This window comes from Neodiprion pinetum, chromosome 2 (genome assembly GCF_021155775.2).
Source record: "Neodiprion pinetum isolate iyNeoPine1 chromosome 2, iyNeoPine1.2, whole genome shotgun sequence".
Classification (NCBI taxonomy): Eukaryota; Metazoa; Arthropoda; class Insecta; order Hymenoptera; family Diprionidae; genus Neodiprion; species Neodiprion pinetum.
This window is the reverse complement of record NC_060233.1, coordinates 28,892,061-28,918,450: the sequence shown is the minus strand read 5'-3', so window position 1 is coordinate 28,918,450 and position 26,390 is coordinate 28,892,061. Positions and strand designations below refer to the sequence as shown.

Genomic DNA, 26,390 nt, shown 5'->3' with positions numbered 1-26,390 from the left:
TCATAAACGAAGACTTTCACACTTGGCAACGAACGAATCGGTCAAATGATTATTATTCTATGGGTAGCGACGAGTTTTTCAATGAAAAACTAAAAAGGTAAAACATTCGTTCGTGGGCAGCGCAACGCAGCCGACTTGCAAAATTTCAGTCCACTCAGGGAAAATGCGTTGTTATTACCCTCAAAGTCTGAAAGCACTGCACGTTTAAGTGCGGTCTTTCTCAAGTTTGGCAAATTTCCAATGGAAATACCTGGTATCCAAGAGAGCTATTGGTATAAATCATGGGAGAACTGGCGGGTGGCGTGAACGCTCAAGTACCACAAAACCGCGCGCAGACTCTTCGCGGTCTATTGCTTTTGGTTTATAGGTACCCTATACGTCGATCGTTTTTCAACGACGGGGAGGGATGATCACGAGGAGATCGAACGATTAGATCGGATACCACAGCTTGGACCGGTCTGGGTATTAAAGGTACCACCGCCTGTATAGGTCGGCGTTGAAAAAGCTTAGTTTTTTTTTCATTCAATTTCTGAACTCGGTCCGCTTCCCTTATCGAGCATCCCTATCGGAACTTTGCCGGACTCGGTACAAGCACGCCACCTTTAAGGATATAGGGCCTCCATAACTTCCCCGAACTTTCCGGGGTCAGTGATTACCGATATCTGTTTGAAACTTACAGTAGTATTTTCTTTATCCGACGTGTATTGCCTACAGTGTCTAAATCTGCAGATTCCTTCTCTGAGCTTTCCTGAGAATAATCCGTAACTTTTTTCGGCTTCAGTTTCAGGGTGCGATGAAAGCTTTTGAAAATCTTTGTGGCAAGTTCGTCCTCCGATCGGAATCCTCCTCAAAATATTCCTCGAGTAAAATATCTGTAACAAGGTTAGCCGGGCTTGAATGCTTTTCGGCGAACGTTGGGATTAGTTTGAAAATCCTAGTTTGAAATGTACTTAAATATTTGAATATATCCAATCAGCATTTCACGACTTTCCGCGCGCAACTGCATCGCGAGAGTAGCTATGAATATTTTTTACTTTTAAAGTAGTCGTAAAAGAGGAATTCACCTCGGGATCTCGTATTCCAGACGCATATATCATTCATTCGTCGATCCATCCGTTCGTTCGTTCGTTCATTCATTCATTCATTCATTGATTCATTCATTCATTCATTCATTCATTCATTCATTCGGTCGTTCCGTTCGTCCGTTCGTCTTTCATCGATTCTAGACTCGTCGGAAACCAATCTCTAAATTGGTGCCAGTCAATACTGTGGAATAACGCGCAACTATTCTGGCTTTGATCGCGTACAAATTTCTCGGAAAAGAAGAGCTTTTGAAATTTGTCGTGAGAAATTGTTCGTTGCATAAAAAAGTAAAAAGACTAAAATGTTTCGCAACTGCGATGTATTATTCCATTCACGTTGCTAGATTCCAACGCGCGAATCCTTGGGAACACTTCACTTTGCAAGTAAATGCAGAGGATGTCAAATCTGTATGAATTTCCTTCCAACGCTTCCCTTCCCTTCCCATTTATTTTCCCCTTTATCTCAATGAAAGGTGGACCCCGGACAGAGAGAAGCCTGCCTACCTTATTTTGCCATCGAAAATGCCAATACAACGAAACCAATCACTCAGCTCTTCCCTCGGTATATAGCTGTAAGCGCGCACCCTTGACCTATCGCATAATATTTCATCACATCGGAGGAGGAGCACTTTCATTCGGCAATTTCCCCCCCCCCCCCCCCCCCCTCCCTCTCTTCCCCCCGAGATTAATTACCACACGCCTTTAATTACACTCCAGGGACGCGTCGTTTTTCTAATTAATTTTACCCCGAGCCCACTCTGTTTCACCAACGGTATCATTTATTAGCCACTTTGAACATTATCTCAAGACAATTGCTGGGCTGTTATTTTTTATTTTATTTTTTTTCCTATACTTTGTTATTTCTTCGCCAAAGTTTTTCTTTCCTTTTACTTTGTTTTTTCTGCTTCTTCGTTCATTTAAATCGCGAACATACGTTATAGGTATTGTTAAACGAAAAAGACTTATCGAACAACGGTTTATTATTGTTTTCCTGCTTCTGAATTCATACGAGGTTACCGTTACCGTTCTGTATTCCGCAGCTGTATGTCATATGTGGACCTGTTGTCGGAGTCTATGACTATCAGTTTTGACACGTTAATTGACACTTGCTGTCCGCGGTTGAAACATGGAGCAGCATATATATTGCGAAGCGGCGCGCTTTGCGGGGCCTGGGAATCGCCGATATTTCGTTATTTACACGAAACGATGAACCCCGATTTTACTTGGCTGCTATCGGTCGCCGCGTTAGCACATAAATTTGAATTCACCTGGATATAGAAGCATCGATACTGTCCATTATGCCCAATACCTAAACCGAAATCGGCGGCGCAGCCAGACTTTATACTATATACATGTATAAATATAAATATAAATATATATATATATTGTATATATATATACATATATATATATATATATACATACATATACACAATGTATATAGCTACCCTCGTTACATAGCAGGGTATAATAACGTGATTTATGACTCTCTGCACAGAAAGAGTTGATGGAGGTAAAATAGCGTCACAGAATATCACCCTCGAGTCGAGAATATTATACACACACACACACGCACACATATACATATATGCATGCATTTAATATGACATATAGATCGACGGTGATATTAAATTTGGCGTTTATCACTCCCCGGACAATCCGTAGAGATCCACGATTTAGATAAAGTGCATTTCGAAGTAGTCGCGAAACGGAGAAAAGACTTCCGTTATTCGCTACCACGGTGAGAAATAAATACGAGAACTTGGTTAACCTTTGATTTTAGGCTCGTGGGGGTCGTAGAGACCCCACGCATTTCATTCTTTTCTCAGCTGCTGGAGAAAAAAGCATCCACTGTTGCTATTTTAATCACCTCTCAGGAACCTTCCAACAAAGCTGTTGTCTATGTTCGCGCGTTGTTTTCTCCATTCAAATTTTCAGGGTTTCGACTTCTGGGATGAAAATATTGTTTATTTACGATAAATGATGAAATTGAAATTTGCAACCCATAAATCCTTATTGTCAGATGCAGAGACGACCATGATTTTCAGTACGAGATCTTTTATTTGTATGGCAGATGAAAATATTGCATTAACAAACGGGGCCTAACGAAGCGTTTAATATTGTGCGAATGAATTGAAAATTCGATGTATCTTCTCGAGAGAATTCATCAGTTATGAACGAAGTAGGTATCATTGATTAAATGTGCAGGTAATTTCAGTCGAAGGTCAAGTTTTTCGTATCAGGATTTTTTCCACGACGCGCTTGATACTGTTGGAATAAAAAGACAAAGGACGAAGCGATCCTGGAATTGGTTAATATACAAATTGTGAAATCCTAGCAAGTGGCCAAATCCTCTGCAGCTGGAATTTGGAAATTCCATTATAATGAATTCTGGCGTGACCTATAGTTTTACGAAATTTGACATCGACGTCGAACAAAGGGAACAAGTATTTGCAATTAGAAGACGTAATTAATTTCAGGTTGCCACAAAGTTATTACATCGTCGTCGTCGTCGCCGTCGTAGGTGGTGTAGGTTGCTCAGAATTCCGGGACCCTTATCGATTCCCCCTCCATTCATCCACACGTGGATAAAGGTATTGTACAACCTCGTTGTGTACACCGCGTCGACAGATGCCCGATAATTACCAACTCTCGTCGGTTCTTTCAATTACCCTCCGCACACCGGATTCGTGTAACGAATGGCGTGCGTCGCTTACGTCACGCGCTTTTAACACTCCCGTACGAGGAAGTAAACCCTCTCCTTGTTCTTCGCGCCGTTTTGATAAACCTGCGAGAAATTTTTCGTATACACAATTTTTTTTTTTTTAGCATTTAGGATAAGAACGCGTAATCATGAAAGCTTAATAATGCGAATTGAAATAAGCGTTTTGTAATGATTTAATTCATTTCTTTCGTTGCAGTTGTATCGTCACACTTACTTGGCCCACTACACGATCATCAATCTGCAAACTCTGTGAGTATACCGATGATTTAGATTTTCAGGGATAAAGGGGGGGGTGGAGAGATGGAGGAACGGAGGGACGTCACTGCGGTCTTGTCAAAATATATATATATATATAACGATATTTCAGACTTATTTCATATTAAGATTTAGATTTGCATTTTAATCTCGGCAAGAGCCTGCGTACAAATTACAAACTGTGCGCGGGGAATTTAATCCGGTGAGTTTCATCCGTAGATTTATACGCCAACTTAGCATTTAAGTGAGCTTACCTCTCGCGGTGCGATTAAAGTCGTCCGCGAGTTGAGACCGCGAATTTAGCTTACCTCGCATATTTGTCGCTCGTTAGAAAAATAATACTGCGCGCAGTGCGCGGACAGGAGAATTTAGGTACGTACGACGGGTTTGGGAAAGTCGTGGGGGAAATAAAGAGAGAGGGGAGAGAATGAGGAAAATTAGACGCCGCGTCGGACGATCGCAAAAACCCAACGGTTCCATCTTTCTCGTGCCGCATTTGCAGCCTCGCTTGGTTTTTCTTTTTCTTTTCTTTTCTGTTTCTTTTTTTTTTTCTTTTTCAACGTTATTTATTTCTAACCACTACTCTCCTCTTTCCCAATTTTCAAGTCTGCGGCACTTTGCACGTATACGCAGCTGTCTTGGCGAAGAAAATTAGCCGAGTCGTCTGCGGGGTGAAAACGAAAATGAAGGAGAATTCGGTGGAAAATCCCAAGGCGAGATACTCCCCGTGTACTGTATCAGTTTGTTTTTTGTTTTTTTTTTTTTTTACTTTGAACAACGTTTTAATTTTTTTATGATTCGTCACACCTACACTCCGGGGAAAAAAATTAATTGAATAATCAAAGAATAAAATCAAGGCTTGTAAAAGACACGCTGAAATTGAGTTGCAGATTTATACTGACGTAACTTTTTCCTCCGCGTGGAAAAATAATTAAAACCGTTAATTCTAATGAAGTAAGATCGATCGTTGATACATATTATAATAACTTTGACGGTTCTTAAAAATCTACGCGGTTTGCTTAAGTAAATGAATCGTTTGACATCAACATTTTATCTTGGTTAATTAATTTGCAGTTTGATAAAGGTCGAACTTTTAAAATAAAAAATTGATGATTTTTCAAGTTATCGCCGATTATCCGGAATAATTTCCAACCTCGTGTCGAAGTTCTCCGCGTATTTTGCGTTTGTCAATCCCACGGTCATATTTCTCACCCAGGCATTCTTAGTCCGAGGACAAGAACGGGGCTCCGGATCCTTCCTGATCCATCATCGCAGGGTGCGGATGACGGTGATACGTTGATACATAATAGCGTGCACACCTCGAGCGATCTTTGGGGATGTTGCGGGTGCTGAATCGTGCGTTGTTGTTTGTTTCGAGAATGCCCCGTCCTTGGTATCCATTTATCTTTCGTTACGGTAAGAAATTGCAGGGACCGCTTTGTTACTCGTGTATACCTAGGCTGTCTTCGCAATGCTGAGTACCGTCAGGCGACAATATAGACGCCCGGCAACATTTTCGCGAATCTTCCAAGACAAGCCAGAATTTCCCGTTACGTCCCAGATATTCGACCATTCGCTTCAACTGCGGAGCGAAAGCGAGTATCTTATTATTATTATTGCTATTATTATTATTATTGTTGTTGTTGTTGTTCTTGTTGTTATTATTATTATTATTTTACATCGGATCGTCGCAACGCCCGCAGGGCACCGATTCCTTAATCGTGGAATGTAAATGAAGGTAAAGATCTGGAGCTGCAGGGGTAGTAAAGTGGTATTTTATTCATTTTTATGTCTCTTCTTCTCGAGTGTACTCGTGCGGCGAAATGAAAAAGACGGGATGAGCCGAGAGTGTCAATTGACGATGAGAAAAAGAGAGTACCTGCTGCCGACGACGCGGAAATAATTTACATTGTACGCTTATTTTCATAAATTTCCTACCGTTTCTTAGTCGTTTCTCTTTCGGTATTAATTTATTTTCATTTTTATTTAAAGAAAAAAAGAATTTTCTTTCTTTTTTTTCGTTCGATGTTCTTTCTTTCACGTTGTTGCTTCTCTCGCAGCCATTCATTTTTCGCATCGCTGGAAGTAACGGACCGTGAGTAAGTGCTGCGAAAAAATTATTAAGATGTCGTTGATTCGCGGAGCCGCGAAGTAAAGCTCCGCCTTTCGGTCGCTCGCTAGTTCTCTCTGGTGTTTCGTCAAGCGGGTAAAGTCGCGTGGGTTTTCCTTTTCTTTTCGCCTTGCTGTGTAGTTTTTTTTTCAAATCTCAGCTCCTAAGAAATCTTAGGAAAGAAAACATCAAAGCAGCATCCTCTTTGTACACCGGGATTTCCGCTGGTAGGTACCGAGCGTAGAATGTCTTTGGCTCTCGGTGCTAAGACCTTTTTCAGATCCTTTCGTCCATTTCGTCGGTATATTTCACTCAGATCGCGACGACGAAAAGGTGGCGCTACTTCGCCATCGGAGGTTGACGGGGGAAGGTCAGGGAGTAGGTAAGTAAAGCAATAAGGCGGGAAAAAAAAGAAAAGAGGAAACCAAATAAAGAATGAAAATTCAGTCAATACTTTCGAAAATGAAGAGTGTGTAAGAGTAAAAAGAGAGAGGGTGAGAAAAAAAAAAAAAAAAAACAGATGAAAGAAAAAGCAGCAAGAAAAGGGAATTGAATTTTCGGGAATTTCAAAGGATCGACTGGAAAAAGGTGAAAAAAATAAAATGAAACAAAAAAAAAAAGAAGAAAAAAGAAAAATAGCAAACAGAACGAGGGAAGGACTTTGCTCGAAACGTTCCTTAGAAACGTGTCATCCTTCGGGATTCGGAGGTTTAGGGGCATCTCGGTAAATGTTCCAATGCGCGTGGCGGATGGGCGCGGATCTTATAGGCGCGTAGGTGCGCCGCAGCCTACAGATATGAAACTTTTTTACAGCTTTCCTTTTGAATTTTGCGGTGTATCTTTTATGAATTGTTATAAAACCCCGCGGGTCCGCTGACAGAGGATGACTGGCAGCGCGTAGCTACTTATACACCGAGACGACGCGCGTGTGTGTGTTTGTAGTGTGCTCAGGTTCGATATTGTTGTTTTTACGCGAGCAAAGAACTCGGCCGAGTTACTCGTGTGGAAGCCAGAAGACGATACCCTCTCCCGTACCAAGGAATTTAACGAATACCACGCAGAGAAACCCGGCCATCCTCGGGAGGAATATACTTCTGGAGATGATGCGAGAGCTCGGGCTGTAAATCCCACGAACGAAATATGCCAGGCACCCTATAAAAGTGACCAAATACGCTCGGGCACCTCTCGAAAATTGAAAATCCCGTCGCGACTTTTGCATAATAAATAAAGCTCCTCGCTCCTCTGCTTCGAATACCGCCCTGTTTACAATATACTCGAAAATATCTCGTCAGAGTCAATTTGGTAACGTTAACGGATCGCGGAACGTTGAGAGAAAAAATATTTTAGCCGAAGTACATTTTTTGATACAGAATTGAGTTTACCCAAGTACGAGTATGTATAATGATCGTAGTGTCCAACGGTGGTCAATTCAACCTTGGTAAATAAACTACGAGAGTTCTGGATACAGATTCCGTTACCGACATTTATCCTTATTCTTAGCCGAGACACAAACCCCTCAACCAGAACTTTCATAGATTATTTACTGATTTCACCTGCCGAAAAACGAGTTCCGATAAAAATTCGTTTTCACAATAACGTTACCTAATTCAACCTCTGTCTTCCTCTATTTCTCTCTGTCTCTCTCTCTCTCATCAAGTTCAGCCGTTACGCCTGTAGAAAAGAAGATGTCTTCAGAAAGCTTCGAGGAGGCTTACCCTTCATCTTTAAGAGTTAAAATGCTTAATCATCAGTTACCCGATGATTAATAATTAGTTACTCTAAATCACGACTAACAATCAATCGATTGTTTCGAAATGACGACTATGCTTAGAGTATCGCGCGCATATGACGAACTTTTATTCCGAAAAATTACAAAACCTAAACGTTGACCGCATTGTTGTTAAATAACTAGTTGAACAAATTTTTAAAGTCGAAACTACATTCCTTCTGGCGAAATCGTTTTTCTCGCAGAATGAATCAACCGCTCTTTTCTTAAATCTGTTCGCAGCGACCAGACAAGCCTCTCGCGAAACAACGTGAGCATTCTTCAACTGGCGACTTGGGGACCACAGGGAAACAGCTTGGTCTACGTGTTGCAGAACAACATCTACTACCGGCCACAGGCGGAAATAGAAACCGATTACGAGCTGACAACGGACGGAGTTTTCGGAACGATATACAACGGAGTACCGGACTGGGTTTACGAGGGTGAGTCTGCATATCGGAACAATTTCCTTCTCACTTTTAGCCTCTTGCGAAAATCCGACCAAACACCCGAGCGCAGTGAAATTAATATTCGTACGAATGGCCGCCCGCGCCTCGGCAGGCCGGTCAATCTAGTTTTATGCCCTTCCTCGAGATGATATGGCCGAAGTTTCAGCTCAGGTTCACTGTCAGGATTAAATATTACAAATTCATGAAATTATATCAGCTCAATCGAGGAGCCCGCATTTCTGCGGCACGGATGCAAGAACTTATTGGGCCAAAGACGAATCGCAAATAAAATGCGTGGAAAAACTCTCCGCATCTTCTACGCGTGCCTCGTTTCTGAACTGAAGTGGATTCAACTCGCTTTTGGATGGTTAATTGGAATCGTATCAATGAATTGAAGAAACATCGTCTGGCCGGATCGTTTGTTTTAAAAATAACCGCCTTGCTGTCGTAGGTCGACGTTTTATTCTTTAATCGGTACAAGGAACGTGGATGTACTTCTTTTTCTTTTATCAAGACGGAAAGTGTATGTATATCAGACCTCCGGATCACGGATTCTGCTGAAACTTCTGGAGGTGTTTCTTAAGTTTTACGTTTATGCAAATAATTCAGTATTCTCACCGCGGAGTGAGCGAAAATTCTATTAATTTACATATAGTTATCGGGAGTAACGGAGGTTGAGGACAAAAAGAAGAATCTAATGTAGAGGGAAAATTGACCGACTTATTATGGATGAATTTTTCTGCTCCGGTTGTTGCTCAGCACTTTATGTGATACGGCATCCGTGAGATAGGGGAAATGATTTAGGTTCAAGCTGGATTCTTTATCGCGATTTATTTCCACGACGGCAGAAGTAGAGAACGACGCTAGTTTTCTCCTAGTTTCAATTAATGCGATGAATCGGAGTCGCGTCACAGGTGTTTCAGGATCGTAAATTACGTCCTCCTTGTTCTCACGGCAATCCCTCTTTTCCCTCTTTTCCCTCTTTTCCCTCTCCCTTATTCTCGGCTGTATAGTGCGAATGTAACGCTGCAGGAAGGGAAGATTTCACGACGCGATGACAGAAGGCTGCGTTTCTTTTTGCCACCTTTTCATTAAAATTTTACTCCACCTTTTTACTTGGATTATTCATTTTATACCACGTGCGCAAGTACTGGAAGCTTGAAACTTCACGGTCTAATATTACAGTGAAAACTCTACATTCGTATCGCTCGCACAGTCCCGATGGCGAAAAATAATCGAGCAGTCGCTATTCGGCCGCAAAACTGACTCGATTCAATTCAAAGAAACAGGGAATATAGAGAGATATTTGAGAAACATAATCCTAGGAACAACTCGTTCAATTTTCACCGTGCTTCACTTTTACAATATTTTTCACTACACTTATAAAAATCTCTAGTACATTTCGCGTAAGATTTCACGCTTTCTGTTTAGTCAATTTTCTCATTCCGATTGAAATTCGCGTCAATTTTTATATGCCCGTACGGACCCGAGGCTACACGAAAATTTTTAACAGTGTAGAAATTTCCAGTAACTATTACTAGATATAAAGTGAAATTTTTATCTAGGTGCAAAGTTTATTATACGTTTGGATACGTGTAGTAATTGCAGCGTGATAAAAGCGTTAAATTGCGCAGCTACGACGCCTGCGGGAGTCCGGAGCTTTCGCATTTCCAATAGATTCGCTGCGGCGCCTTTTGTTCCGCAGGTACGTACGTACCTTGCTCACGTATGCGGCACAATGCTCATAGCTTTTGCCTTATAACTCTCGTACATACTGCATTGCGATTTTGCACGCAGGAATTTTCCTCCTTTTTCCTTTCCTCCCTTTGTCCAAAACGCTAGGCGTTGAATTACTTTTTATTTTATTTCTTTCGCGCTCAAAAAAATCCTATCTTTATTACAATCTTTTGTGAAAGAAAAAGCGTGCAAGGACACCGTTTAACCTACCATTTCTAAACGATGAAATTAAAAATTCGCCGACGTGCGTTCTCCTGAGATCAAAGCTCGGGAGAAGGAATTGGGCTAACTAGAAAAATTTTGTGTAACAAGATGATAAAAGTTTTTAAATTATCCTTATTCCAATATGCGATTATTAATTTTTGAACGAATCTTAAAAGCGAAATATTAAATTTCGTCATGTCTGGACACACTGGGAAAATTTTATTTGCTACGGTAACTAGAAGAATTGAGTAAAACAGGTATCGTTAAAAAAACTGTTTGAATATTGTTGGAATTAGGAAAAACGAGGTACGCGTAACCATTTCGCGCCATTGTCGATCCTTTTTTGGTATTTGCAACGGAAAATCGGTTTGTGAGATTTACTCTACTTTTTTATTTAAACGAGGCTTTAACGTCAATTTATTCTTGCACGAGCGTTAAATTTTTGCAACAGTTGCAAGAAAATCTAGTAAAAGTGATCGTAACGAGAAAAAATAGCAACGGATACCAGACTTTCCGGTAACAGCTATAAAACTAATTTTCATTTTCCACCTGGAACTATATTTTTCGATTGTGGTAAAAAATGATGAATAGTTAAGGACCGAGCGGTAACCGGAGCTAAAAATTTCTCTCACCATCAGCGTGCAACGAAGATAGATTTTTTCCCGCGAGTCTCATCGATCGCGATGGTGACAAAAAATGTCTAGTTATCTCATACCGGGAAACGGCGAGCCGTCCGAGATGAGCATATAAACGTATAATACGGGCGATATCTTCCAACAGAGGGAGTCTATTACCTTTGATTCTTGTACAGGAGGATCGTAGATTTAATCCGGGAAACGATCTTTGGTCTGCGGGAGTATAAGAGGCGCGGGAGGAAGGAGTCCAGGGGGGGATGTTCTTATTTCTCGCTTTATCGGAAAGTGTGACGTTAATAGAGCCGACCGGATTTAAAAGAATCCTCTGGGCAAATCCGCACCGCTAATGGAACTCCCAGGACTCTGTCGCTCTCCTTTTTCCTCAGGGATTCCGAACCCCTCTCCGCCATACGCAACCTGCGGAGTTCGGAGCGGTAGAACATCGCTTCTCCGCGTTTTCCACCGTCAATAAACCACTCGAATTACCACGCCACACTTGCGCCTACATCGAATCTTCTCCAGACCCATGTTTCTACACTCGGAATAAACACACATTTACGTTGTGTATCGTTCTCGTCCGGAACTATGTACGTACCTACGTCGGACGACACGACACGCGGTACTGACTGGAATTTGTAGTTTGATCGGTTTCTTTTTGTTCAGAAAAATTGAACCGAAACTCTTTTCCATTTTTTCACAGCGTCTCATTGATTTCTCATATTTATATTTGTGTTTGTACAAATGTTTGACTGCAGGTTTTCAGTGCCGAAAGTTTGAAAATTATCTAGAAAAAGACTGAAATCTACGTGTTGTTTGTTTTTACACAGAAATTGGGAATATGCAGTCACATTGTTTAGCAGAATTTTGAAATTAAATTAGGAACGCCTACAGCGCTAAATCTTATACGATTGGTTGGTCAATCGGAAATGTATTTTTCTTGTTCTATTTCTTCGATGTAAGTTGCACAAGCTTGTCGGAAATAGAGATTGATCAACCCAGCTCAATCAACTCTGGATAATATATATATAGTTACAGTCGGATCTTTTACGATTAAATTGCATATACTTTTCATATACAGGTAATTAAATATGACAAGTATCGTTCGAATAATCGGAATACCATTTTTATTCAATTAATTGAAATTAATTTAATATGTATAGGGGGCAGTAAATAGTAAAATTTATTAAAAGAATTTTTCTTATTCAGTTTTGAAGATATGAAATCTCCATCTTCTAATAGCTGTCAAAAATTTTGTTACATTATATATTATTTTTCTGAATTTTATCAGATTTTAGGAAGTAGGTTTTTGTTCAAACTTTTAATCATACTTCAGATACGCTGGGTCGAAAAATTCTGAAAAAATTGCAATTGCGTTTTTCGCCATGTACTTCCATAGAAAAAATTACATAGCTAATCTGAGAAGGCCCCATATACATATAATCTATATGTATACATATTGGGGTGATCCTCATTTTGAACTTTTTGGAATTTTGACTTGATTGCCCCCTCAGATCAGTTCCAAATAAATATATGAAAATCTTCTTCAAAGCACAGATCTCCAAGTCAACCCTTAACCCTCGCACAAGGTCTGTGAGGATTGCCATTTAAGATACACACATTTTTTTGAACAGATTTCTGTTTACTTTTTTTTTTTTTTTTGTACACTGACATTGTTGTAAATTTCTAAATAATTTCAAGCGATTGCCGGCGACTGCCTGTGATTGACTGTAATATCCAGGTTTTTTTGCATTTCGTTAGTTCGTTGAATTATTTGAAATTCAATCAATTATATCTTGTAATTTCTTACATTTCTCAAAATTGAATTTTAATCTATTTTTCATTCCGGCGAGCACAGCCTCTCGGTTAGGACACCGCTTGTGAAATTCAATCAACGCTCTTCTTCGCTCTCTATTTTCTCTCCTCGTTCTCTCTCGCTTTCTCCGTAAGTTTTCTCCCTGGATCCTCAAACTCCGGCTCCCTTCCACGTAAGCGAACAATGAAGATTTACTCAGTGCGAATTCACCCGCGTCGCGTTCTACTGGCTATTTTCCAAATGCTCTTAGTCTTATCGCGTAGCGACGATCACTCGATAATTCGGAGACGCGTTAGGTACAGCCGGTATTAAAAATAAGTTATACTATCGTATAACGGGTGAGGGTAAGAAATCAGAAAAACCGAAATCCATAATGCCCAGAATTCCGAATTTAATAAACTCGAATAAAAAATATGAGAGAACAGATACTATCAGAAATTTTAAGTCCCGAATGGTGCCCAATAAAAAGCTACAGCTTACCTAAAATTTATGTAACAGAGGGCTCTATTATCCGAAACCCATTTACTTCAGAAAACGTTAATCCAAGAATTCAGAGATGCGGAATTTAATAACGTACAGAGTCAATATTCTAGGGAATGAATTTTTAGAATGTTTCGTATTCTCAAATGTCCAAATATTATGAAAATAAAAGTTAGAACTTGATCGTCTAGAAACGGCGGAAAACAGATATCCAGAATGTAGAAGGGTCATTATTCAGAATCGTAAAATTCGGAAAGATCGGTATTCCGAAAGTAACCGTATGGATGACTTAACACCAGAATTTCACATTCCGAGTCTATCCAACTAATCTATTTTGACTTGTAAAATGTTTTATATACAGAGTCAAACAAATTCTGCAATATTTTTAGCTCGTTAAAAGATTGAATACGACTTTTGATACCACAAACTTATATTTCTTGGCTTCTAATATGATATCAGTTATCGATTCTTCCGATACATTACGATTCTTCATTCTGACGATTCTGATAAAGAGCAATTCTATATTCCAAGCCTTGTATGAGATTATTACTCGGAGTTATAATCGTTCTGATTCTTGATCCTTCGCATTTCTGAATTCGAATAGACGAAAATTCTACTTTACGATCCATCCGAAGGTTATTTATTTGCGTTTGTGAGCAATCGAATTTGCCTCATTCTACAAATTGCCCTTCGGAATTTTCACCAGTCGTGTATTCTAAATTGTATAACTTAAAATTTCGATACTTTTATGTTCTATTTCCATTATTTCTGGCTTAGCGAAGATTCGCCGCTTTGTTCTTTCCCGATTGTGAGGTCTCGATACATTTACGTTCGAAATTCTGACCATTCTGATTTTCGGTTTTTCTGATTTCTTACCCGCACCCTCGTATAACTGATAATATCCGCGAAGTAGGTACGTATAGTACAACAACCCGGACGCCATGCGGCTGGAGTAGCTTAATGAATTCCTATGCTCGAAGTACGCCGTCGGGCCGATCTCAACTACCGATGAGAAATGGGGGGAGGATGGGCGAAGAGAGGGTTGCTTCGTTCGCGTGGTTGATTAGGGCGTAGCTTTGTGCTCCTCAATCTGGGCTATACTCGAGCGAGCCTGGAAGATCCTATATAGAGAGTATAGAGTATCCTTCGCGTCGGCTGGTAACGTTCAACCTGAGACCTGACAGGCGGCCACGAGCCAACCGCTGCTGTTCCTATTTATACATACAGGGTGCTCTTCGCGGAGCCGAGATGTAGGGATAACGATCGACGCAGGCTTTTTGGCTTTACTTGCGGCCAGAAAAAAGGACAAGCGTCATTTTCTCACAATGTTCACCAGAGCGGCGCCGGCGACGTTGATGTCAGGTTCACGGGGTCCGTTTTTTATTGTTCGTATCAAGCGATGACGGGGTTCTCCTTGTAAACCAGACATCAGCAACGCCAGCGCCTCTGGTGTAGAAAAATCTTCGTCCAAATTTTCAGTCGTTTGTTAAACATCACGACCGTTTTCCTTGTATCCAGGCTCCGTGGTTGTCTCTATTTCGAGGACAATTTGACCGACGATTTTTAACGAATTTCTTTCGAATTATCTTTACACCGAAAGAACGGTCGGGGTGGATTTTTCAGGCTACGGAATATCGGCGCCTGTTTCGTGAAACGCGAAACCGATTCTCTCCGACACGTACGTGGGTGATTCATTTGGAACACCCGTTGGATACCAGCTGCAGACCGAACTACACGTACAGCTTATATCACTGCTGGCCGAATTAGCGAGGGTTGACGGTTGTCAGCCGGTGTGACGTCTCGACGTAACGGATGCCGTGTATCGAGAATACTGCACGCCAAATCCCAGCTCGGAGTACACAGGGAGGTGTGATTATATCATCCGTCCAGCATCTCGCGATCTCCTCCGTCGGATGCACAATGACGATGACGGAGATTGATCGGATTATTCGCCTCCTTGAAATATAAATTACCATCGGCATTTTCAAGATAACGAATTGATGCTAGATTAAGAACGGGCAGCGTGGCGTGGAGATAATCGTACCTCCGTATACCTGGGGGACATCGTAAGAGGTTTCTCTTCCGCAAGTGTCTGAAGTGCGTCGCGATACGGTATCGGCTGCGTCTCGATCACCCCATAAATCGGTTTGGTATACCGATATACGTTCTCTGTAAGGTACGTTCAGATAAAGAAGAGGAAGAAGTGTTTATATATACCCAGTATTGTACAGGGGGAGGGGGGGGGGGGGGCAACGCCGGGAAAGCCCGATATATTCGAAGACGAGAGTTTCCGAGAGTTGTTTGTCGCGGGAGATTTCCTCTGAGATATTTATATTGCATCACGCGTGTGGAAGGTGGATGAACAGGAGGGTGTATACGGTACGCCGTTATACCAAGATAAAATGGAGGGAAAGAGACGATCGTATCGGTCGGTCCCAATCACCTGTGGCAAAATACCTTATTTACTGTGAATTGCCGTGCACTATACATATTGTACGGGCGTATTTGTTTGAACGATACCGGAGGGGAATAACGCTCCGCTGATGTATGGATGTATGAGATATTCCCAAATAATGGCATCGGGAACGAGCGAAAGAACTTCCTCCGCATGCGGCCTTTTATAAGTGAACGTTCATATTGTACGAAGGGGTTGTACGTGCGGTATACATTGACAATCTGTTTTACTTTTACCGGAGAGTGAGCAGCGGTATTTTGCTTATACGCTGATGTACAGCTATCGTAGCTTTTAAACTTTATTCGAACCGCTCGACTTCTCGACTTTTATTTTTCTCGACAGACAAAAACGACGCTTCGCAAAACCTTTCACGGAAAGTATCGATACACGAGATACGTTCGAACTGCCGGCGGTACACATTTTTCTATCTTTCATTTTCAACGTACTTTACGTCGATGTGAAAAGAAACCTCGTTATAGAGTTGAAAAGCCAACTTAACCGGTACCCGTAATACGTCGGTCTCTGGTTTAATACGATTATAAAAGGACGTAAAATGCTCGCGAACGGATAGAAAAAAAAAGAAAAAGGTGAAACTCTCAAGGACACCCAATTAGTCAATATTTCATCCCTTGCCGCGAATATCCATAGCTCACCGTCTGCGAGGATGAATTAACTTTGGTGGTATATTTTTTTGTCATCAGTCTGATCGAATAATCGGTACGTAATGTTCTGTTTCAGAGGAAGTCTTCAGCTCTAACAAGGCCCTCTGGTTCTCCCCGAACGGTTCGGGGCTGGTATTCGGTCACTTCGACGACACGAGTACTCCGGTTATGCACATACCGTACTACGGTTACCCTGGGAGTCTTTCGTCGCAGTACACCTCCTCGATCCCGATCCACTATCCGAAGGTGAGTGAAACCTGCTGAACTAATTACGCCGCCTCCGCCTCTGCAGTTTTCCCTTAGTTACGGTTAATTAGACAAGTTCATCGAGCCGATCAGGGTTGTTCCGAAGGGCGAGGCGAAGGTGCGTGCAACAGATTGCGGATCATCGACCGCAACACGCCGAGGATAAGGGTCGGTCCCTCGGACTGGGTACCCACCCTTAGAATATAGACACCAGCCGCTTCCCATTGGGGTTAAAAAGGAAAATAACCAAGCGAGGGAAAACATCCTGCGGGATCAGGGAAAAATGGAAAAGTCAAGACCCGCCGCACTCGGGCTTCCGGTGCACGCGGTGCCCGCGATTTTCAACGAGTCTTGTGCAGCAGGCTCAACCCTCCGATCGGAGAGGAGGATCTACATATTTATGAGAGTCGATACGGTGCGCCTGCAGCGTCGTGTCAGCAGTTCGCCCTGGCTTTGTTCCCTGCGCCGGTGAACAAGCCGTTTTGATCAAGATCTCAGAGTCGAGAGAAAGACATGTGCAATATACGCGAATCGGGATGAGGAAGCAAGGCTGTATTAACCCAGTTTCGTTTTCGTTTTTACTTTTATTTATTCTTATCACTCCTTTTTTTCCCCCCACCACCATATTCTCCTATGTACGCTTATGCAGTGTTGACTTTGTTTTTTTTTTCCATCTCCTACAGCCTTTTCCGTTTGCGGCGAGGCGAAGGCCGGGGAAAAATTCTTACAGGGCTCTTCGTATCTGTGGGTTTTTCTTTTTTCTTTCTCTCTTTTGCATTTCCTCGACGATTCGGGGTATACCAAACCATCGACTTGAAACGTCGCTTTTTCACCTTCTTTGTACCCATGTTGAACGAAAGGGATAGGGCGAAGAATTCGAAATGATTTAACCACCTCTTCCATGGAGATAAGCCTAGTATCTTCTCTACGATATAAAAATACACACCTCGACTCCGTGGCCAGAATACTTCTGGATCATAAGTTTATACTTATTTAAGCTAACACTTGGATATAATTTTTTCCCCCGCACACGCGTTATTTTCTCGAGAGTTTCTCCGGCGCAGCAATCTAATATATTTTTCAATCATTGTTGATTTAGATTAGAAACCGAGTATACGCAGGTATATTGAATCGCAGTTTCTGATTTGCTGGAGATCAGTTGACTCTGAGGGGGGGAGGGAAACCCGAATTTAATACTACGCGTGTCGGCATCCTTTAGCTCAAATAACCAAATATTATGCATGGGTATGCATAGCGTTAATCCCACAACCGGCTGTTATAGGATTTCAAAGTCCAATGGCAAATTCGCGCCCGTGTATGCGCGTCGTTTGCGTGTGCGGGCGCCCGTGTCTTAAACGTAAATTTCCCAAGCGACATCGAGCCATTCGGTGAATTTACTCTGGCGGAGGCTTTGAAACTCGATAGGTATCTGCTTACAGGGAAATTACCACCTGGATGAACAATCGTAATTACGTGTGCGAGTCATCGGATGACTCTGAGCTCAACGTTCATGTCTGTATAATAACATACGCTCATGGGGTGAATTAAAAGGGTCAAAGGAAGTAACGGAGAGGCAAAGAAGAGAAAGAATAATAAAGTTGACAAAAATACGTAATTTAAAACCCTGCGAGGCAAGTTTGCTCTATTTTTTTTTTTGTTTTTTCATTTGACACGTTTCTTCGGAAGATTTGGAGTAAAATTACTGCATATTTATGATGTATGTATACCTTTGGACGTTTTTTTTTTTTTTTTATTGCATAAATTCACTCTTCGTCTGGACGAAACATTCGAACGTTGCGTTCGGCCAGTCGTCACGTATTCGATTAAAAGGGTAAAAGCATAGATGATATTTCTTTTTTCCTCGCCATTCTTTTTTTTTTTTTTTTCTTTCCAGAGCGGGACCACGAATCCGACCGTAAAACTGTTCTACGTCGATCTCGAGCTCGCCGCGGCCGGAAACGTAACGCTGGTGGAAATATCACATCCATCTCAGCTGGACAGCGACGAGCGGATTTTAGCCGCTGTCGCTTTCCCGACCAATAATCTGATTTCTGCTACCTGGATGAACCGCGTGCAGAACATTGCCTACGTACAGCTTTGCGAGCCATCGACGAACACCTGCACCACGGTATTTGATTTCTGAACCCGATATGTAGCTTACGAAGAGAAAAAAGGAACGGAACGAAAATTTTCATTTTATTTATCGTCCAGGGCTTGTCGCACGCGGAAACCGCCGGTTGGGTCGAACAATTCGAACCGCCGATATTCAGCAGCGACGGAACCGCATTTCTCCTGATTCTTCCCCAGGATCAGGGTGACTCCGGAGCCTGGCGACATCTCACGATGATAACAAACGCCACTTCCGGTTCACCGGTTTCCACGGCCCTGACATCCGGCACCCACGTCGTCACCGAGATACTTTCCTGGGACGAAGACAGCTCGTTGGTGTGAGTAACGATAAATCAGCCATCAATATTTCCTCCGTTTGTAAAAATGTTCAACTCGTATCATCAACTTTCCATCAATGCTTAATGTACGTGTTTCTCAGTGGCATACACCAAAAACGTTCGGCTTGAAGTGTTCTTCCGACTCCGGTTAGTCGGGCTTTAAGGTCAAGGAGCGGGGAGACCCTTTTTGATCCGCGGAGTCACGAATAATAGTTCCTGCAACTTGAACCTCTCGTCAATCTAGCCCTTCGCTCGTGTATACGTACGTATTCATACATGCTCGTGTACACGTACGTGCAGACCTAATTAGATTGCAGTTTGAGAGTATCAGCAGTTTAACTACTAATGCGTTGCGTAAACTTCAGCTTAATTGCATTCGAGGTGTGGCTCGGTAGCGGAACCGAGAGTCAGCAAATTGTCCTCCCCGTTCACCGCTCGGTTGCCAATATCCAGCTTCTTAGACCTCATCCTATACATATAATAATCCACCTTCGAATACCGACGAAGGTCTTCCTATCGGGACGAAACCGCGGCTGTGATATTCTATCTCATGTTTTGTTTTTGCCACTTTTTTTTTTTATTATGCAATCTGGTTTCAAATCTAAATGGTTTTACGTCCCGTAACACGTTTGACGGTTTGAAAGGGGTTTGCGGCCGAAATCCAGACGCAGAATTTCAGACCATTAACGAGTCCTGTATATACAAATGTATTTTGTAGAAGCGGTTCGTAGGAAATGTACAAATCTGTTAGAGTTACGAGTAATCCGTGGATTTAGTACGGATTTCGTGTTTTATATGTACGTATATACGTATACGTTATGTATATGTGTATACTATGTATGTTTATATAATGTATGTATACGCTTTTAGCAGACAAATTACGCATCGACTTTTGTTTTCATTCTATTTATTAGAACTCGTCCGTAATGTCTGCTGTTTAATTAAGCATCGAAGACCATATTTATCGTAATTTATTCATGAAAAGTACGCATAGGTCCATTATTCGGTAAAATCAGTTGGTTGTCGTAACGTCGAATCTGCACCGTTAGTCCGATTTGATTTCACAAGGTATCGTTTTTTTTTTTTTTTTTTTTTTTTTTTTATCGGAAAACGTGACATTTCTACAAATAAGTTTGGGAGTATGCAAGAAAAATATTCAATACATAAAATAACGTCACGTATTGACTAAACTTTCCGAAAAATCGTAATAAACGTGTGTCTTTATTTTGCTCGTAACTCAGCTGAAAATGAAAAACAAAAAAATCCTTGTCCTCGAGCGGAACTGGCTTGTCCTCCGAAGATAACGATGCCTTACGAAGTCAAATTTGACTAACTTTGTCTCTTTAATCTCACGACACCAAACTGATTTTGTTGAAAAAAATTTTAGCTGCGCGTTGACCTAGGAATTACACATGTATAAAAATTTGGTTATCAATGCTGAAATATGTACTTCTGAAAACCGCTAGAACAGGTAAAACTAGTTTCCGCGACACATCATGGTCCCCTTGATTTGATCTCACATGACAGTGAACATGTACCGCGAGAATAATCACATCTTGAAATGACTAAAGTGAAACGAACGCTTGATTGAACTTGGTAGGAAGCAAAATCGTTCTATTTATTTGCGGCATAACGTTATTACAGAAGGTATGCATATTGTTCCTCGGTGGGTTGAAACTATGCATAAAGTGCAGCGAGGCAGGCGGGTATTTCCATTCTGTAACACCTTCCGCAACGGCGAAGACGACGATAAACTTTTCGTCGTCGTGAAGTAGGAAAGTTTTCCTCGCTCCTTCGCACACCTGATACGGACTAAGCGTTTCGCGGTAACAGGGACGAGGATGATGGTTGATGAAAATTGCTGAAAAACGAGTCCTCGCGGTTGCGTATTACGAAGTGCCGCAAGAGTTTGCAAATTCCTGCACGGGTCGCCTCTCCAGGCTCGTCGTAATTCAATACATCTCAGGATTCGGGAGGATAATAGCCGCTACGCTCCATCAACGGATGTAGCGAACATGGATGAACATTGTTTCACCGGGTGAACCCGCGTCGGTTCGCCATGAACTAGCTGCGACGAGGTGGAGACTATCCCACGGGAAGATGGATCACGCGGCACGGTGTTCGGAATGGATTAATTTGAAGATCCGCTTCATTTAACCTATCGCATCCATCTCCGCTTTTGGGTGTATCTGAACCGCTGGTAACTCGTGCACGGCTCAACGTCCGACCTACCTCCTCCCCTTGCAGCGGGCGAGGAAATTAACACTTGCCAAATTTTTGACGGCTAGCACTTGCGGCGGAAGTATATTCGCACGGCGTGCGTGTGCGAATCTCGGTTTCTTATTTCCTACGGGAATTATTTATCGCCCTCGTGAACGCGGTTAGCCCGCATTACTCCCTGCCAGTTCGAGGTCCCTGAAGACCCGGACATCCGGGACCAATAGCCACCTCTCGGATATCTCTTTCAAACTTTTTCTCCGCTCCTCGAGCCGATTTCACGAGAGGCATAAATCACGAGAAAGTTGGATATGCGAACCCTTGTACGGGTACATTATCAGGGCTTGTTGTATTTTTCGCAAACGCCTTGCGATTTGAACACAGAGTGAAAAATTTTGTTGATTTAACCAAGTGAGCGGTTACGGGCGGTGAAACGAATGCTTACACTGAGAAAAAAAAACTTTTTTAATATCGTTGGAATTATTACAAAATCAGTTTTTTCGGTTTACTCTACTTTTTTAGTTAAATATCGTTGCACAGGCATTAAATTTTCGCAACAGTTGCAAGAAAATATAGCAACAGTGATCGTAACGAGAAAGAATAGCAACGGATTCTAGACTTTCCGGTAACAGCTAGAAAACTAATTTTCACTTTCTACCTAGAACTATATTGTTCGATTGTGGTAAAATATGAAAATAGTTAAGGACTGAGCGGTAACCGGAGCTAAAAATTTCTCTCGGTATATTATTGACAATAATTCAAGATCTATTGGTCTAACAAATTGTTTGCTATTTCATTTAATCGATTGGGTAAAACGAACGTTTGATTAGGCCAAGAGATCTCGAATTGACACAAATAAACGTCCGTTTCGCCACCCTTAACCGCGCGTTTGATTGTTTCGACAAGAATTTTGTTTCGGTGAGTTTTAAACAAGACGCGCAACGTCGACGAAATTCTCATTTCGTTCGTTTCTCTCGCAACTTGGACTACGCAGATACTACCTGGCTACCGCAACTTCAGACCCGGCTCAGCAGCACCTGTACAGAGTGAACATAACGACGACGGATTTCACGGAGGAATGTCTCAGCTGCGGGGTGAAGTCTTCGAACGAGGAAACTGACTGCCTTTACAATACGGCAAAACTATCTACCGACAATTCCCACTACATTCTCACCTGCGCGGGTCCGGGTGTACCGGAAATATCGGTTTACTCCAAGGTAAGCGACATTCGTTGTCACGATTTTTATCTCCTCTGTCTCTGCGTGTAACTTTTTTCCACCTTACCCTCATTTCTCTTCCTGGTCAACCACGTTTGTACCCTTGCGGTGTGAAATTGTTCCTCCGTTTTTGCTTTAGTAATTTATGGATTCGTTTTTTGTTATGTTACGTTGCGATGGTAATTTTTAATTTATGCCTATACAGCTGTTATATTACAAGCATTTAGTTGACGATAAATGACAACTCTCCGCGCTAAGATTAATTCATTTTAATTGTAAGAACGAATTTTGTTCCATAGTAAGTAAAGAAATTTTTTAAGATTCTCACCGATTGCTTTATAAAATTAACAACTTGCTCTTTTTCCCTCTCTGCTCACAATTAACGTTCGAGAAGTTGTGAAAATATATCCTCGACAATTTTTTTTTTTTTTTTTTTTTTTCTTTCCTCCATGCAAAGTTCAACTCTGTAGGTACATAAGATAAATAGTTTTTTTAATAATTAATAATTTAATAATAAATAGTAAATTGTCGAGTATTTGATAAACTTCGTTGCATCGTATGCGATATTTTCCTCCACTGTATTTAGTATCGTTCTATCTTCCTGACGTTTTTTTTCCTTTGTTTTCGTTCTTCCTTTTTCACTTCTCTTACCGCTGCGATTGAATGGCCAAAGTTTCCGACCCCGTTATTCAATTCGTAATTCAATTCAGACAGAATCAAAACACTTCCCATCTTAAATCCATTGACGAGCTTTTCTCGCCCACCTGTCCATTTTTTACAGTCTTCCTCATTGGCCACATTTATCATAATATTCAACATACTCGAATAAAAGATACACAGGCATTTCGATCAGAAGGCTGTGGAGAGAGAATTTTTCATTAATCAAGTGCACAGTACACATCTAATTGTGACATATTTTCATGGAAATCGCTTCTGTTGCCATTATTCTCCTCATACATTCATTTCATTTTTTTCCTGAAATGTACAATTTGGATTGGAAAATAAAAGATTGCAATCCTATACCCGCGTGCATAAAAACAACTCTTTGTCTGTTAATAAAACCTCTGTCGAAAAAAAAAAAAAAATAAAATCAAATAAAAATTCATTCCGATCGTGTGTATAATTCAACAGGCACAGAAACGCCGCGTATTATACACGGCTTTAAAGTAAACCAAACGCATAAAAATTCTCTTTTTTTCTGTATTCATTCGCGTTTGTTTATTCCCACGCATTCATTGCTTTTCATCCGTGTATCATACTGTGAAATTTTGCGAAATTCATACAATTTTGTTCGTAATTACGTTTCAGGTTGAAAGTTTGTTTTGTAATTCGCGCGGACGATTGAAAATTGCGGAGATACGATACGTGTTTCATAAATTTGAAAAATGTAAATACACAAATCTCGTTTCCAAGCCCAAGCATTGAGTGTACGATCTTTCGAGTCAAATTATGAACCAACTTTAATTATATATATATATATATATATATATATTAGTTTAGTTGAACATTTCCGTCATTTTTTTCTTCTCCTTTGCCTTTCATGCCTGACGTGCGCATTTGTCCCGCAAATCTCATTCTAGGTAGCAACCCGCTTATAATTAATATTTGTTTTAAACGTACCGTCAGGTGCTCACGACAATCAACGTTGTATTTGCAAGCAACGCAATTATCATCAAAGTCCTTGCGGGCGTGTATGACAGGAAACGAGGAATGATTCCCACTTGGAATTCACTTTAGGTAATACCCACCTACCCTGTGCCGGGCACCTGAGCGCTCGTCACAACCCTTATTAGATGTGTGTGCAGCCACCCCTTACAATTCCTTGATGACGCTTTTATATTACACCTTTATTTCCTCTTTCCTCGAGTTACAATTCCCACAATTCGTTATAAAGCGGTAAAATTCATTTCACGGTGTTTTAAACATCCTGTTATACACGTTTGTTTACTATACAGCGTTCACCAATAATTCCGAAACAAAGTTCTTATCACTTTTCTACTATATATTCAATTTTAATACATGTAGCAATGATAGTTTTTTTTTTTTTTTTTTTTTATTTTATCTTTTTTTTTTATTTTTATCTTCACTTTCTTCTCCCTTTACCGTTTATGAAACCGCGTATTCCGAAATGAGACTGTGGTGATGAGAGGGGTGAAGCTACATCCATATGTGGCACCCACGTAACAGGTGCTGCCCCGCGAAAAACGTCGTAATCAAATTTAACTGTTTGCGCAGATGCCGCGATTATTATTCGCAAAATCCCAGCTGCAACTTGTGCTGATACAAAACGACACCGCGTCGATTCCGGGATCGTTTTCCTTGCCGATACGCATTTGTACCAACTACCGCGTAAATATTTTAACTGCGAATGAACATGTGAAAAAGATGAACCCACGAAGATCTAATATTGTATTTCTTTCGTCTAAGTATGTACGTACGTAATAATAATGTGCGTTTTCACATCGTGAAAAGTACCGTTATTGACACTGTGAAGATACATTTTTGGTAACGGTGAACAAGCGATAACAGGGGGTGCAAAAATTGCGTCAATGCAGAGACGTTGCATACCTTGGTAGTTGTGTAAAAACCGCGTAAAAACGCGAAGTGTGTATTATACGAATAATAAAAATGTAAACCAAGGTGCTCGGGAGTTTTAAAAGCCTGCTGAATATTTCGAATATACCGCTTTTAAAAATTACGGCAGTACCGATACGGTGTTAACATTGTACGTGTGACGTGTTGCGAGCTCGGATATAAAACTGCAGCGGAAAAACTGCTCCCGATTATTGTTATTATTATATTCATTGTCGATGGTATTCATCGCGTTGTTTTTCTTTCCACTGTTTAAGGACACCACCATGATATACTCATGGGAAGACAACTCGGACGTGGCCGAAGTCGTAGCTGCGAAATCTCTGCCCGATGTCAAACGGTACACAGTTCCTGTTACCGGCGGCTTTGAAGCTCAGGTCCGACTTCTTATTCCGCCGAACGCCGATCTGACCGGCAACACGAAGTATCCGATGCTCGTCTATGTGTAAGTGCATTTTTATTTTTTTTATTTACCTCTGTCAGAATTTCTATATACATTATTCGAATTTTTATCCATCAAGTCGCCTTTTTCTTTTCCTCCACAGTTATTTTTATTTTTTTCTACGTAACTCACGTTTGGTTCTTCCGCTACCTTACGGTATAAACGGCTTCGGTAAGTAACTGCAATACGCGTACACACCTTAAACGTGTGATTTTCTTCTTCTTTGCCATTTTCCTGTTACGCTTTTATTTGGTTTTATTTTCTCTCTCTCTCCCTCGACATGTTTTCTTTTTTTCCCTCCTAGCAAAAGGTAGGGGTTTAAGAGTCTATACGTGAGTTCCTCTTAGTCGCGCCTATACGTACATACGTACATACATACATACATACATACATACATACATACGTAATGTGCCATGTGCTCTGCAGCGTTGACGTTGTTTCCAAGTGTTTTCAATGAAAGCACTCAACCCAAGCTTTGAAAGTTCACTATGTGCAGTTATTTTATTTTCTTTGTTTTTATTATATACATACATATACAGCATGTATCGTAAATTTTTTTATTCCCGTTTTACTTTCGCGCCGCTAAAAGCAGCTATAATTTTTTCACCCTACTACGAGCCGCGACTTTCGTGATATTGCTCGCGTCACAATAATCGTAATCTTTTAGGACTGATTTCACGCCAAGATGTGATATTGTGTAATATTATTACACACGTGTAACAACGCATATTATACCTTAACCTCTCTCGCTAATTGTCATTTTTATCAATATAACGTATAGTCTCGAATTGCAAAGTTTACTCTTGCATTGGGAAAATATTGAGAAATATGTTCGCATCACTTGTTTAAATATTCAT

The 26,390-nt window shown here is 41.1% G+C and overlaps 1 protein-coding gene across 11 annotated transcripts in view; it reads left to right on the top strand.

The window, feature by feature from the left end:
- LOC124211297 (dipeptidyl peptidase 4 omega) overlaps window positions 1-26,390 on the top strand; it is a 213,395-nt gene that overhangs the window by 179,016 nt on the left and 7,989 nt on the right. For all 11 annotated transcript variants that reach the window (XM_046610205.2, XM_046610208.1, XM_046610206.2 and 8 more), the window contains 7 exons: window positions 4,004-4,056; window positions 8,181-8,380; window positions 16,449-16,618; window positions 18,513-18,746; window positions 18,830-19,065; window positions 22,277-22,499; window positions 25,349-25,536. In XM_046610205.2, the coding sequence (XP_046466161.1) occupies window positions 4,004-4,056; window positions 8,181-8,380; window positions 16,449-16,618; window positions 18,513-18,746; window positions 18,830-19,065; window positions 22,277-22,499; window positions 25,349-25,536 (1,304 nt within the window). The remainder of the gene's footprint in view (window positions 1-4,003; window positions 4,057-8,180; window positions 8,381-16,448; window positions 16,619-18,512; window positions 18,747-18,829; window positions 19,066-22,276; window positions 22,500-25,348; window positions 25,537-26,390) is intronic.